Source organism: Erythranthe guttata, chromosome 13, assembly GCF_056151865.1.
Source record: "Erythranthe guttata isolate IM_541 chromosome 13, IM_541, whole genome shotgun sequence".
In the NCBI taxonomy this organism is placed as follows: Eukaryota; Viridiplantae; Streptophyta; class Magnoliopsida; order Lamiales; family Phrymaceae; genus Erythranthe; species Erythranthe guttata.
In genome coordinates this window covers 16756427-16771563 of record NC_142545.1, presented here as the reverse complement: position 1 = coordinate 16771563, position 15137 = coordinate 16756427, and the positions used below count along the sequence as shown (strand labels likewise).

Here is a 15137-nt window from a genome sequence, read left to right as displayed (position 1 = left end):
AAGTGCATGTTAATTGGGACCTTTTTCCCACCTTTAAATTCACATGTTTTCTTGTTCCTTTATTTAATACTTATAAACCTCATCCTTTTCCTCTCACTCAATATCTATCTTTATTATTGTTGTTACTATTATTATTTTATAAATAAAGAACATATCTCGAACAATAATATCCATATTTATTTAATCCCTCTAAAGTTGTCCAATCTTTATTTAGTTTTAATGATATTTCATCCAATTTGGTATTTATAGGAATATTCCCTAGGAATTTGGTATTTTGAATCATGCCATTTTCTTACATTTTCATTTAATTTGTAGCATGAGTTTATTTTTATTTTCTTGGGTTCCAAAGGCTGGTTATTTGATCTTCAAACACAAATCTAATAAATCGAATTACCATCTGGAAAATAAAGTAAAAAATGTGAATGGAACCTTTTCTGTTTAATTAAAAGGAATTTAATTGATCATTCCAAGAGAAATATAACAATAAAAGAATACAATTACCAATATATATATATATATATATATATATAAATTGTCCGCATTTATTCTGCTTTACATGCAGATAGGGCAAAAATAAAGGGTACAAACATTGCGCCTTCATGTACTTTTACACTTTAACTTCATCAAATGTAAGAAGTTGTTGGAACTTGATCCAAGGTCTGGACCAAACAACTGCAGTGTAGTTTTTAGGTTGGGCGGCGCCGCGGTCCTTGGCGGAGATCACCAGCCGGTAGTTCGTCCCGGAAACCAATTTGGTTTCACCTTGTACGACGGTAATGAACTCCAAGGATGTTTTAGCCTCTTTGTTGTGCTCTGTCACCGCAAATTTGGCAATCTGCTCCACCACTTGGTCTTTCAGGTCATTGATCGGCCGCCAAATTCCGAAGAAAGTGGCGCCCGCTTCGTTGATACTCGAAACCAGCAAAATTGAGAGGAGAAGAAAGAGAATAGAACGAGATTTGGGTGCCATGTTTAATTTGTTTTCTTCTGTACGTGAAATGGTTGTGTTTGATAATTTTTGTGGTGTGCCGTCCTATTTATAGAGGTTATTGCACTTTTGTTAGTGTTAAATATTTGCCGTTAATTAATTAGATTGTTGATTTAAGGACCAAGTTTAAATGATTCTCGTTCCTATATTTTTTGAAAAAAAAATTGAATTTCGGTAGATAAAATATAAGGACACTAGTACTTTATTTTTATGATACACACGTTGAAACTTACATTATGCGTGAATTTTTACCGTTGATTTACACACATTAATGTGGATGCGTGCGTTTGTGTTAAATGCGATAGTAAAGATCTTATTCGATATATATACGGTATATAAAATATATATATATATATATATATATATATATATATATATATATATATATATATATATATATATTACTCAGAAAGCCCTTCGGATTCTCATCCACAAAACCTCTCTACCCTAATTATCATAAACACGAAAATTGATAATAAATAGGCAGGGCCGGTTCTGAGGGGAGGCGAAGTAGGCAGTCGCCTAGGGCTCCCGATTTTTTACGAAAATTTGGGGCCCCCAAATTATTTTATTTACACTTTATATATTAGTACTTATTTTTTTAAAAATAATATATATTATATTTTGGAACATCGGTTCTAAAATAAATTTAAGCTAAATAATCAATAAATATTTTTGCAATTTTCTTAACTTTGGGGCCCCTAAATATTAAATTTATAATATCTCAATTACTTATTTTTATTCTAAAACAGAATCAATATTCATTAGTGTATTCAAGTTTTTAAATATTTATGAAGTCTATTTGCTATAAAGATTATACGTCACGGGAGGAAGTGAACCAGCAAATCATATTGTTAATTTTGAATTTTTTTTTCCATATTTTTAGCTATTTTATATTCATACATTTCAAAACATATTTCGGGGGCACCGCCCCCGAACCCCGTAATCTTTTATTTCATCATTTTTAGAAAATATTATTTATAGTTTTTAATACATTCAATTTCGAACACCCATTACTACAAAAAAGGGTAATTACAACCACCTCCTGAGGTATGGTTAAATTATAAAAACACCCCCTCTTATTTGGGTAATTACAACCACCCCCTCAACTATAAATCTTCTTACACGTCCACCCTTGCGGTTTCAAATTTAGTGAAAATTTCGAGATTATATGGAATATTATCACTTTTGTTTACCCGTTTTATCCCATTCGAACTTCACATTTTGAAGCAAGATGATCATAATATGTGTTTTTTTGCTTGTATATATCAGATTCCACGAAATCTGTATTTTTACACAAAACGAGTACAAACTAGAGCACATTCCACGAAATCTAGATGATTATGTTGAATTTGACACCATAAGGGTGGAGATGTAAGAAAAAAATCATAGTTGAGGGATAGATGTAATTATCCAAACAAGAGGGCTATTTTTCGTAAATTAACCATACCTCAGGGGTAGTTGTAATTTACCCTATAAAAATTATTTTATCAAATAAGGGCCCATGTTTTCAGTTGTTCTTTAAACCTTGCCTAGGGCCCCCGAACTCTCAAGAACGGGCCTGTAAATAGGGGTGGCAATTTGGATCCGATTCCATGAATCCGATTAGATCCGGTTCGGTCCACAAGGATCCAATTTAGATTAAGTCTAGTTGAAACAAATTGGATCGGATCAAGTTGATGTTTTTTTAAAACTGGATCCATGTGGATCCACTTTAGATCCATTGAAAGTTTAACAACAAAATAAAGTGGGTCATATTGGATCCAACCAAAACCCAATTAAATACCAAAACAATTTTCTCACAAAAAAAAGTCAAATATTATTTTAATTAAAAGTTTAATACATAAAAAATTATCAATGAGTATATTAATAAAAACTGTGTGTGTATGTGAGTGTTTGTGTGTGTAAAACAGTGTGTGTGTGTAAGCGAGTGTGTGTATGCGAGTGTGTGTGTAAAACAGAGAGTGTGTGTAGAAACTGTGAGTGTCTTTGTATGTGTAAAATAGTGTGTGTGTGTGTATGCGAGTGTGTGTGTGTAAAGCAGAGAGTGTGTGTGTAGAAACTGTGTGTGTATATGTGAGTGTGTGTGTGTGTGTATGCGAGTGTGTGTGTGTAAAACAGAGAGCGTGTGTGTAGAAACTGTGTGTGTATATGTGAGTGTGTGTGCGCGTATATATAAACATGTATATATATGTAAACAGATATATATAAATATATAAACAGATACATGCATATATATATATATATATATATATATATATATATATATATATATATATATATATATAAACAGATAGTGTGTATATGCATGTAAGTGTGTGTGCGTGTGTGTAAAAAAGTGTGTGTGTGAGTGTGTGTAAAAAGTGTGCGTGTGTGTGTGTGAATATATGTAATTGTGAAACTTGAGATATTAAACCACATAAGTTAAGATATTAAACCCTAAAAGTTGAGATATTCAACATCATAAGTTGAATTAATGAGATATTAAACCCTAAAAGTTGAGATATTCAACCTCATAAGTTGAATTAAAAATGCAATGAATCCATGTGGATCCAATCTGAATCGATCTAAACTCGATCCACATTAAATCCATTCATGTAGGTTGATATTGAATCCGATCCACATGGATCCGGATCGGATCCGGACCAAGTTGAGAAATTACCACCCCTAATAATAAACAAATGAATATTCAATAATTACAATAAAACTAGAACGTAAAATCCAATAGATATATAGTAAATTGGGGAACAGCTTCAAGAAAATATAAAAATGGATCATTTTCTACCTTTGCATAAAAAAATAAAAAAAATTTATAGTTACTGCCCCGCCATAACTTCGAGGCATATTAATTTATAAATAATTTTATTTTATTTTTATTTTTTCATTTACACATTTTGGATACAAGGGTCTCAAAAAAGCCCAGTAATTATTTTACTATTGGGCCAATGCATATTTTTTATTTTCATTTTCAGATTATGTTATTAAATGGGCCCTCAAGTTCTTGACTTCATTTGAATAAATCTACAATCAAAAGTTGTTCGATCTTTATTTAGTTTATGATTATATGTCATCCAATTTGGTATTTATAGGAATACTCCGTAGGAATTTGATATTTTTGAATCATGCATTTTCCTACCTTTTCATTTGTAGCATAATTTGATTTTTTATATATTTTATTTTAAGGTGAGAAGTGAGATTGTTCCAAAGACTGGTGATTTGATCTTCAAACATTAATCTAATAAATTTAATTACCATCTGGTAAATAAAGTAACAAAATGTGAATGGAACCTTTCCTGTATAATTAGTTAATTACAAGGAATTTTTAATTGATTATTCAAAGAGAACCATAACCAAAAAAATAATAATACAATTACCTATCTATCTACCTACGTTTATTCTGCTTTACACACAGATAAAGCATTATTAGATAAAACAAAAAACAAAAAAAATGTACAAACATTGCTTCATAATGTACTTTTAAACTTTAACTTCATTAAACGTAAGAAGTTGCTGGTACTTTATCAAGGGCCTGGACCAAACAACTGCGGTATAGTTTTTGGGTTGGGCGGAGCCGCTGCCCTTGACGGTGATCACCAGCCGGTAGTTCTTCCCGACAACCAGTTTGGTTTCACCTCTTACGACGGTAACGAATTGCAAGGATGTTTTAGCCTCTTTGTTGTGCTCCGCCACTGCAAATTTGGCAATCTGCACCACCTCCGGGGTTTTCAGGTTAGCGATCGGCAGCCAAATTCCGAAGAAAGTGGCGCCCGCTTCGTTGATACTCGAAACCAGCATAAATGAGAGGAGAAGAAAGAGAACAGAGCGAGATTTGAGTGCCATGTTTGATTTGTTTTCTTATGTGAAATGGTTGTGTTTGATAATTTGTGTGGTGGGACGTCCTATTTATAGAGGTTATTGCACTTTGTTAGTGTTAAATATTTGCCGTTAATTAATTGGATTGTTGATTTAAGGACCAAAACTTCAAATGATTCCTGTTCCATCTTTTGACAAAATCGGTTAAGGACACTAGTCGGTTATTTTCTATTTCTATTTTATACACGTTGAAGGTTACATGTATACCAATGTAGTGTATGCATTTGTGTGTATATAAATTGTAAAGATCTATTCGAAATATATCACCCAATATAACATGATATAAATCGGCACAGGTCAAACAATGATTAATGATTATTGTTACCCTCTTCTGGCAGATTTGGATTAAATAATTTGGTTTTGAAGAAATAAATTTACAAAAAAAAACACATACACAAACGACTAAATTTAAGCATTTAAAAAATTAATATAAAAATTAATCCATCCAAAGAAACTAATTTTAGGCTAATAGAACAAAGTCGGGCCTTAAATTTCAACAAAATTAGATATTGGGCCCACCAAATCATTCAAAATTGAAGTCTTTGAATTACAAATACAATCCAATTGAAAACCGAATTTGCAATTATGTAGAACTTATTTTCTCAAAAAAGATAAAAAATTGCAAATCAGTACATTTAGACTCTAGTTTCTCGGAAAGAAATCAGTTTCAGAAGCTTCTTCCAGGGCTGGGACAAAACTTCCGCGTTATAGCTTGTTGGTGCGGCGGCGGCGGCGGAGGACTTGGCGGAGATGACGAGGCGGTATCTCAAACCAGCAACCACTTGCTGCTCCCCCTTGACGATGGTAACGAATTCCAAGGTTGTTTTAGCCTCCTTGTTGTGCTCCGCCACCGCGAAATTAGCGGCTTTCACCACCTGCGGATCTTTGAGATCGGGGATCGGCTTCCAGCCGCCGAGCGTGGTGCCTTTGCCGCCTAAGGTAGAGCCTTCAATCACCAGAATCGAGGCCAGTGCGAAGATAAGAGACAGATATTTGGGTGCCATTTTTTTTTAATTATTTTTTATTTTAATTTTTGTGTGTGTGTGTGTGTGTGTGTGTGTGTGTGTGTGTGTGAGTGGGTGTGTGTGTTTGTGGTGGCCGACCCGTGGTATTTATAGAGGGTTGGGCTCTGTGTAGTGTGTGCGCTGTAAAACATTTATTTGTCATTAATTCGGTTCTTCACCTAAATGGTAACCTAAATCATTGTTGTTACTATCTATTCACAATATTTTTTAAAATTGGATTTTGATTTATTTACTTTTTTATTTTCTTTTTTCTTTTTTTAGTATATATGATTCAGCAGTGATTGTTGTTACTATGAAATAAAATATCATGTGCTGAAAATTGCACAAATAGTCCCAATGTGCTGAAAATCACAACAATCCACCCAAATATGATGAAAATCACACAAACCACCCTTAAATGTGATGACCATTGACAAATCACCCTCAAAACAGATATCGTAAATATCGCATCCTATTGCAATATATTACATTGTGGTAATATTATTTTAAGGGTTTTTGGCACTTTGCACCCTTGAATTACACTGTTTTGGCACTTTGCACCCTTAAATTGCAAAATTGGCAGATTGCACCCTTTAAACATAAATTGGTTGGCATTTTGCACTCCAAATCACTTTTGGCTTAGAAAAATTACCTGCAACTTGTTGAAAATCTGAAAGATGGGCAAATTCGCAATTCTCTAATTATCTATCCTCTTCCCCCAATTTTTAATCATCGTTCCACCATTTTTATATTTCGTCATATTAATCAAAAAATCCTAAATTCTTCTTAGCCGTTTCTATTTGCCATAATATGTAAATTCTGAACTAAAACTCAAGAATGGTCGGAATATATAGACAAGAGTTCGATAACACACCTTCAGAAAATCAAGTTTTATTCCATGGTAGCTCAATTTTTTTTTAAATAATTTTGCAGATCCAAACTATTCAATGGGAACACAAAAATTTTCCCATCATGAAACTAATAGGCACCACATTTCTACCACCAAATAAACTTCTCAGTAGCCTTATTTTGTCATTTGACTATATTAAAAAAAAATTGAGGGTTCGGCCTAACATTTCCAGTTACATTATTTTCATACTAAAAAAAAAAAAAAAAAAAGAGATTTACTATTATTGTTTAGTGTTTATACCGATTTTACCATAGAAAGAAATGGCTAAAAAGATTTTAGGATTTTCGATTGAAGGGAAGATAAAAATGGTGGAACGGTGATTAAGAATTGAGGGAAGAGGATAGATAATAAGAAAATTGTGAATTTGCCTTTCTTCCAGGTTTCCAACAAGTTGCAGGTAAATTTTCTAAGCCAAATGTGATTTGAGGTGCAAAGTGCCAAATAATTTATATTTAAAGAGTGCAATCTGCCAATTTTTGCAATTTAAGGGTACAAAGTGCCAAAAACCCTTATTTTAATAATGTTAAATATTTGTTTCCCATTAATTAATTAGGTTGTTGATATGTGCAGCATGTTAAATGATTATTGTTACTATGTATATTTGGAACGAATAATTTTTGTTTTAAGAAACAAATTTACCAAAAAGAACAAAAAAAGATTTCAAAGATTAAAAAAGTGTTTTAGGATTTATGTTATAAAATATAAATGCGCTTTCCAAGGTTGTATTTTTTTTTTTCCACCAAAATAATTAATAAAGGCCAATTACACAGTATTACACTGAAATTGGAATCTCTTTGAAGCTAACAAGGATCTTCAAATGTTGCCATGGCTTCTCATAAACAAGAGTAACATAATTTTGTGCAGCATTTGCCTTACGACGATCGACAGCAGATATTGCAAGTTCGTAATAAGTGCCACCAAGAACCGTCATTGTCCCGTTTATCACATTCGATAATTTCAAGTTCGTTTTAGCCAATTGATTGTGTTTATCCACCGCAAAATCGGCTATTTCCACCACCTTCTGGTCTTCTTCCGGCGCAATGATTGGCTGCGATGTCCCACCGAGATGGAGCAGTTTTTCATCGGCGGTGGTGGCCGAGTCTATGGGCCGAGTCACCGATAATAATAGGATTAACAATATGAAATGTAGAGGGTCTGTTTTCAGTGCCATGTTTAATTAATTATATCTTATTAAGATCTATATATTCAGTGTGTTCTTAAAGCTTTAATATAACAATATTGCCCCATGCATTTGCCATTTCAGTAATTTGATACAACAATTTAATGCAAAGGATGAGGTTTTGAATTTAATGACAATCTCATGTTTATTGTATAAGTACATGAGACGAGATACAAATCCTCGCTTAATCCTATTAATTATATTCGAAAAAATAAGTTAATTATTAAGGTTTGATTCGTAATTTGGATGAGAGGATTAGAGAGAGGGATTTCGAATGTATTCATAACAAATTCGATGAATTTGTTTGAATTGAGATATTTGACATGGAAATATATGATCATAACTACTCTCATTTTTAGTTCTTTCTTTTCGGATTGATTTAGAGTAATTTCAAATCCTTCAGTCCAAACGCATACAAAATTGTATTGTAGAAATAGATACGATTCTATAGTCAAGCCAAACATACGACTATTTAAACTTGTTTGAATTTTTATTCCACTTTAAAAAATATGTGTTTAAGCTTAATTCGATTATCAAGCATATCGAATTAAAGAGCAATTCGGCCATCTTGCGTTTTATATCTAGCTTATTATTTCCGTTCTAGTCGAGTTTAATTTGACTACCTTAAATCGAACTTTTCATTAAAAAAAAAATTGACACAAAGATGTGAGATCCCAATATATTAGATAAATTATTCTTCAAACATTCTTTATTACATTCCCTTCACTTTGTAACATCACACCTAAAATTAAATTTATCAAATTTAACGCATCATTTATTTTGTTCGAAGGCAACAACCTTCTGGGAGCCTTTCGCAACGACGACACTAACGCTGTAGTCATTCAACACTTTGTTGTCGGTCGCCGCCACAACAAGGGCGTACTTTCTCGTCCCCTGAGCATCCTCGGCGGAGAGCGCCTCGTACACGGTGGAGTAAACCAGATTCGCGTTGTGCTCTTTGTTGTACTCTTCAATGGAGAACTTTGCAATCGCCACCACTTTGGGATCCTCGGGGTTTATTGGTACAAACCCCAAATTGATACCGAAATTCGGTGGGTTAGCCGTCACTTCGCCGCCGCCGCCGCCTGGGGCCATGGCTTTCCGGCGGCCAAAGGCGGTGGAGACACCGAAAAGGGAGGAGGCCAATAAGAAGGAAGCAATCATGATGAAAGAGACAGATTTGAGAGCCATTTTAAAGAGAGATAATATTTGTGTGATGCTTTTTAGTGTGTTAATGGTTTTTCTCTACCTATATTTATAGTGGTTTTGTGGGTATAACGAAGTAATCTGCAATCAATAATTTACGCAATTTGAATAGATGAAATCATTAGATTGTGTGAATTTATGTATGCTACGAATTTGAATTCTGTAATCTGAATAGAAATTCTCTCTTAAAAATAGAAGGTTAAAAGTTAAAACCCCAAGAAGCTAATAATATTTTTATAATTTTTTTATTGGTCATTTAGTTAGATATTATAATCTATTATTTCTATTTTTTCTGGAATAATATTATAATTGAATGACTTGTTTGAAACAATAAGATAAAATAAAATTATAATATTATATGCACTTGAATATATATTATATTACAAAATGAAACAAGGTTGGGCTCCTTCACTAGTTCTTATTAACCACCGAAGTTGAGTAGTGGCTCATCCGTTCTAAACACAAATGCTCCTACAAGATCAAGAAATTTTAATCAATATAAATATCAAAACACAAATTTAAATAAATAAAAACAATTTAAATAAATAAATAAAAAGTTACCAAGTGTGGGCATTAGAATTGATAGCACCAAAATTCCGGCAATTTTGAGCGGAGCGCCGGTGATCAACATATCGTTAATTTCAATATGCCCCGTCGTGAATCCAACAATATTCGACGGAGTCCCCGTCGGCAAAAGAAAAGCGAACTGAGATCCGATGGCGCCGGGGATTACAAGCAGGAGCGGATGGAGATGCATGTTCTGCGCGATTTGGATCAGAAGCGGGATCAACAATGTGGTGGTGGCGTTGTTGGAAGTGAACTCCGTTATGGTGCCGCCTACGAGGCACACGGCGGGGGCGATTGCCCAGTACGGCGCCTTCTCCAAAAACTCCAGCATCTCCGACAGCACGTCGGCCAGTCCGCTCGTGCGGACGCCGTCGGCGATGGCGAATCCGGCGCCTAACAGGAGCACGATGTTCCACGGGAGCTTCTTGCATTTGTTCCAATCCATTAGCTTCTCCCCTCTTTGCTTCTTGTTAGGGATTATGAATAACAATGTTGCCATCATAACCTAATTAGCACGAGATTCATTTTATTAATTAAATACCGTAGAACCTCGATAAATTAAAATCTCGCTTAAATAATAGTTTAGTTTCTCCCGATCCCAATTCGGTGAGAACGTCTTAAATTGATAAATCCATAATTTAATAATTCGCTAAATTAATAAAAAAATTATACTTTCGGACTGTATTAATTTATAAATGTTTATCTATATATGAGTAATATTAAATATAATGGTTAATATTTAAATATATTATATATAAAAATACTTACACTAGCAGTTCCATCACCAGCACGGTCGTTGAACAGAGACCCCCAACCAGGAATCTCATCTGTTAGATTCCTCGTCATCCACAACACAATTAACATCTGTATTTGCAAATCAAATTAATATAATTAAGCTAAAATTAATATTAATTAATTAATTGAGCAATCAATTTTATTAAAGCTGTTATAATTGACCCACCGAAAATATAGCAAGTACCATCTTTTCAGCAAAAGCCATTGGACCTGTAATTATACTCAATAATTATTATTAAACCATTTTGTTAAATAAATATTACTCATATAAGCAAATAATTAAAGTCAATTTTATAATATGTAATTATTGGAGACTAATTAGAGAGAGAAAGAAGTGGGCTTTTGTGGGCCCTACCTAACAAATCAAGCTCCCTCTTCAAATGGGCTTTGTCCATGTATGCAGATAGGGCTTGAGTGGACCCACTTCTGCAGTACAGCAAGCAAAGTATGGCCCACAGAGCGATGAAAATACACAATGCAAGAGGAAAACCGAAGAAGAGCCACGTGTTGAAGCTGATGGGCCGGGCTTCGGGAAAATAACTCTTCCACATCCCGACCAATATGAGGTTGACACCTGTCCCGGTCAGTGTGCTCATCCCTCCTACCGCCGCAGAGTAAATAACCCCGAGGACCACCGCTTTGCAGAACTTGGATACGAGAACCGGCTGGGCGGGTCCAGCCGCCGGCAGCCTCTGCAAAATTCCGGTGGCGACCGGCATCATCATCACCGCCGCCGCCACGTTGTGCATCCACATGCTGACGAACGCCGTCGTGGCGCATATTCCGAGGAGGAGAAGCGGTGGGTTCAACGGATCGCCGCAGAATAGCAGGGTTATCTGCAAATTGCAATTGTTACAATTGATTTAATTTTTTTAAACTTTTCAGATGAATTATAAATTGAAGAAGATTAATTCGGTGCTTACGTTGAGAGCCAATCTCCGGTGAATGTTGTAATGCTCGACGGCGAGGGCGAGGATGAAGCTGCCGAGGACTAGAGAGATGACGTCATCCATGTAGGAGTGGGCGACGGCGTCGGCGGAGGAGATTCCGAAGAGAGGGAAGAGGAAGAGCGGCGCCATGGAAGTAATCGGCATCGGAACCGCCTCCGTCAGCCACCACGTGAACACCCAGGCCAGCACCGCCAGCATATTCCGGCTGGTTTCATTGCCGCCATTCAGGTTGACGCAGAGGCAAATCAGGCCGCACAGTAGCGGACCGAGCAGGACGAACAAGTTCTTCAACGTGAAAATGGATCTGGTGAATGATTCGGAGCTTTCTGAACGATGAATCGGGTCGTGGAGCGGGAGAAGTGGGGCTTTTGAATCATCCGTATCAACTACTGTATCTTTGCCCTTCATCTTGTTGGAGAAGACAAAAATATACTAAATTAAATTAAATTAAAGAAAGAAAATAATGAAATGGAAATGAAAATGAAAATGATTTTTCTTTTTCTTTTTCTTTTTCTTTTTTTAAATGATATGCCTCAACGAAAACTGGTTTATATAGCTAATTTTCAGAAATATAGGACAAAGAAGAGTTTCTATTAGTGTTCTTAATTAGTATGTACTAACTACACAATTATTGTTAATAATTGCTCTTAGTATGATTATGAACTGGGTTTATATGTTTTAATGATTAATGCTAAATAGAATTTGACTATCACCATTTTTTAATTATTTTATGTCCAGTTTATCCTCTTTCTCTCTCTCTCTCTCGAGTCAAGTGATTAATTTTTAATTACTCCATCCGTTTCTATATATGTGTTGTTTTTCACAATGACACACAAATTTTAAGAATCCCAATTGATATGTCTTGATTTTAGGAAAATAAATATTAATGTAGAAAATACGGAGTGATAGAGAGTTAATAATGAATAATGATATGAAAATGTAATTAATGCAAAATTAGAATTATAAAGTGATAGATAATAATAGAACAAAAATAAAATCTGACGAAAGACGGCTATTGTGAAACGTAGCTAGTATAAAAAAATGATTGAATTTTCAATTGTAATGCTTGAAAGTATAAAATACTTTTAATATAACAAAATGCAATGTATTTAGATTGCATTTGAATCAAATACGATGAGAGTTGGACCATGACACATGCACGTTGCTATAGACAGCTCATACGTGTTTATATAATTGGAGCTTGATAGAAGAAATAATGACATGGCTAATGATGGAGCTAATTACACGATTAGATGAATAATTAGCAAGTGGAATAATAATAATACAATGCTTCTTCTTATCCACGAGAAATTAAACCTTAGCTTTCTACTTTCTAGTACTGTTGGAAATGTTTGGTTATTTTGATGGTTCGATTGTGACCTGATGAATTATTGGGAATCTGGATTTCACAAATAATTTATTTTTAATTAATGAATTAATATTGGCATAACTCTTTGCCCAGGTGGAAATTCGAAGAATATAATCCTGATCCACACAGATGATAGTTGTCAGCTCAAGCAACAGTAGTTAATGTGAGGCCAAGCAACATTATAGTGACGCAAAATATACATATGAGACAATTTTGAGCTGTATAATAATAATAAATTAATAAAACAACAGTCCAAATTGGACACGTATATGGACGAGGAAATACGACCCCAAATACTAAGCCCACATTCCATCCCTTGTCGGTCCCGCATCAACTCAACTTGATGTTTCACACTTGATCCCAAATTTTTTTTTGCCAAGGGCCAAATATTGCAAAATGTCAAAATAAAAAAGTTGTAGCAATATTTTGAATTATTATATTGATATGGGCTCAATTGCCAAGAAGCCCATATTGAAAGAAAGCTATATACAAAGCCCAAAGATGGCTTAGACCCGATACTGCCCCACCCGCTATAAACTGTTAAGGCCTACCAAATAGCTTATCACATGGCATGTGCAAGTAGTGGTTGTAATCATATTTGACACATCGTTAGAGAGGTAGCTGGACGGTTTGCACCGTGACGTGAATCAAAAGGAGGCACACCAACCAACAACAAGCTCGTTTAAGGCAATTGAGAGAAGCCACGAAGCGACCCATGTCACAGTAACAGGAAGCAGCCCGTCTTCAATATGTAAAAGGAGCTCGCTGCAAGTCACTTCACTCTCCACGTGGGTGCCAGCATACCCATCCTTATGGCATGTATAAATACAACCGTGAAACGTAAAATAAATAAAAAAAAATGGCCACTTCTAATTCTAGATTCAAGACATCTTTATTTACCCCTTTGAAAGATATATCAATTTTCCACTTCATCTGAATGATTTGACCGTTGAAGTGATAATGACGGAGAATTCTTCCACGATATATACTTCTTTTTCGCAGATCTCCTAAGATACTTGAGCTCTTTCTTAGACGAGTTTTCTTTCACCTTGATCGTCTCTTTACTCCCTGGATTCGTTCCCATTTTACTATTAGTGAGGCCATTTAGGCCTCATCAATTATATACAAAATATAATTTATATGCTGTGTTGATTAGTTTTCTTAATAAAAACACTATCATTCTTATGCAATGCATATCACATCCAAATTTATTTGATAATGAATGAAGGAGCTATTAATTTATCTTATAATTAATTTCATTTGACAGAAACTTCAGTGCCAAACTCAAACCTGTTAAAAAAAAACAGATTAATTGAATTTTGTATGCACCTTTTCAATTGAATATGGTCAACTTATGGTCAACCTTCATTTTGACCCATGTAGATTGTACGCATCGCTCCTAAATTCACCACTAAATTTAAAAAAAAAAATTTGAAAAAAGGAGGATTGGCTAAATTAAATTCCAATAATCAAATAGCAGATTACATGTTATATTCGTCGAAGGCGAGGAGGCTCATCCGATCCCCTCGCCGGTTCACAACGGCGCCGTACTGTTTGGATGCGGAGAAAGTTTCATCCATGACCTGGATTAAGAGCATGTAGTTCGACTGCACATATAAAGCCTTTACCACACTCTGGAATTTCAGATTGCTCTTCGTCAACTTATTGTATTCGTCAACGGCGAACATTCCTAATCCAACAACTTTGGGATCCTCGTTTGTTGCGTTAAGTCCGATAATGCTGTCTTCTGGTTGTGTTACGATGTCGTCGTACGGACCAATAAACACTGCGGCATAGATGTCTAAAAGAATGTAGGCTACCAACAAGAACTCAACGGCTATGAGGAATATGCTCAATTTAAAGGCCATTTTTTTTTGTTTGTTCTTTTTTTTTTTTCATTTTTTTCATTTTTATAAAGCATTTTCTGGATGCTTTTTAGAGATTTTCAATATCTGATAATAAATGTTGGACATAGCTTTTATGGTTAGTGATTCAGTACTATTGAGTATTGATAAGCCTAGCAATCAATTTGAGAAATTTGAATTTTGGAATTAACGTGATTTCACTTTTGGGCAAGTGAAATGAAAATATATTTGCCCTTTTTTTCTTTATTATGCAAATTCAATACTTTCTTTTTTCAAGAGTTTTTGAATTAAAACTTTGTTGTATGATTTTTTTAGGGATTATTTGAAAAAAAAATTGAAGTCAAATTGCCTGTAATTTAAAATTTAAATCGAAATTCAACTAAAGAATGGATTGGATTTTGAGTTGCATGTGCTAGGAAGTTTCTGGATG

At 34.5% G+C, this 15137-nt stretch overlaps 6 protein-coding genes across 6 annotated transcripts; all 6 read right to left on the bottom strand.

The window, feature by feature from the left end:
- Positions 1-607: 607 nt before the first annotated feature.
- Positions 608-970, bottom strand: LOC105968318 (cysteine proteinase inhibitor 1). The gene has a single exon (XM_012992948.1). The coding sequence runs from the start codon at positions 968-970 to the stop codon at positions 608-610; it is 363 nt and encodes a 120-aa protein (XP_012848402.1).
- Positions 971-4266: 3296 nt separating this feature from the next.
- LOC105968319 (cysteine proteinase inhibitor 5) lies at positions 4267-4962 on the bottom strand. Its single transcript, XM_012992949.2, has one exon. The coding sequence runs from the start codon at positions 4826-4828 to the stop codon at positions 4466-4468; it is 363 nt and encodes a 120-aa protein (XP_012848403.2). The 5' UTR covers positions 4829-4962; the 3' UTR covers positions 4267-4465.
- A 408-nt stretch (positions 4963-5370) lies between these two features.
- Positions 5371-6140, bottom strand: LOC105968515 (cysteine proteinase inhibitor 1). The gene has a single exon (XM_012993149.2). It carries the CDS (start codon positions 5863-5865, stop codon positions 5497-5499), a length of 369 nt encoding a protein of 122 aa, XP_012848603.2. The 5' UTR covers positions 5866-6140; the 3' UTR covers positions 5371-5496.
- A 1407-nt stretch (positions 6141-7547) lies between these two features.
- LOC105968321 (cysteine proteinase inhibitor 5) lies at positions 7548-7946 on the bottom strand. Its single transcript, XM_012992950.2, has one exon. It carries the CDS (start codon positions 7944-7946, stop codon positions 7548-7550), a length of 399 nt encoding a protein of 132 aa, XP_012848404.2.
- Positions 7947-8622: 676 nt separating this feature from the next.
- On the bottom strand, positions 8623-9179 carry LOC105968322 (uncharacterized). Its single transcript, XM_012992951.2, has one exon. The coding sequence runs from the start codon at positions 9144-9146 to the stop codon at positions 8727-8729; it is 420 nt and encodes a 139-aa protein (XP_012848405.2). The 5' UTR covers positions 9147-9179; the 3' UTR covers positions 8623-8726.
- Positions 9180-9539: 360 nt separating this feature from the next.
- Positions 9540-11881, bottom strand: TDT (tonoplast dicarboxylate transporter). Its single transcript, XM_012993722.2, has 6 exons — positions 11447-11881; positions 10879-11359; positions 10690-10733; positions 10497-10592; positions 9723-10233; positions 9540-9632 (listed from the first exon to the last, which is right to left on the bottom strand). Exons 1-6 carry the CDS (start codon positions 11879-11881, stop codon positions 9583-9585), a joined length of 1617 nt encoding a protein of 538 aa, XP_012849176.2. The 3' UTR covers positions 9540-9582.
- Between the last annotated feature and the right edge of the window lie 3256 nt (positions 11882-15137).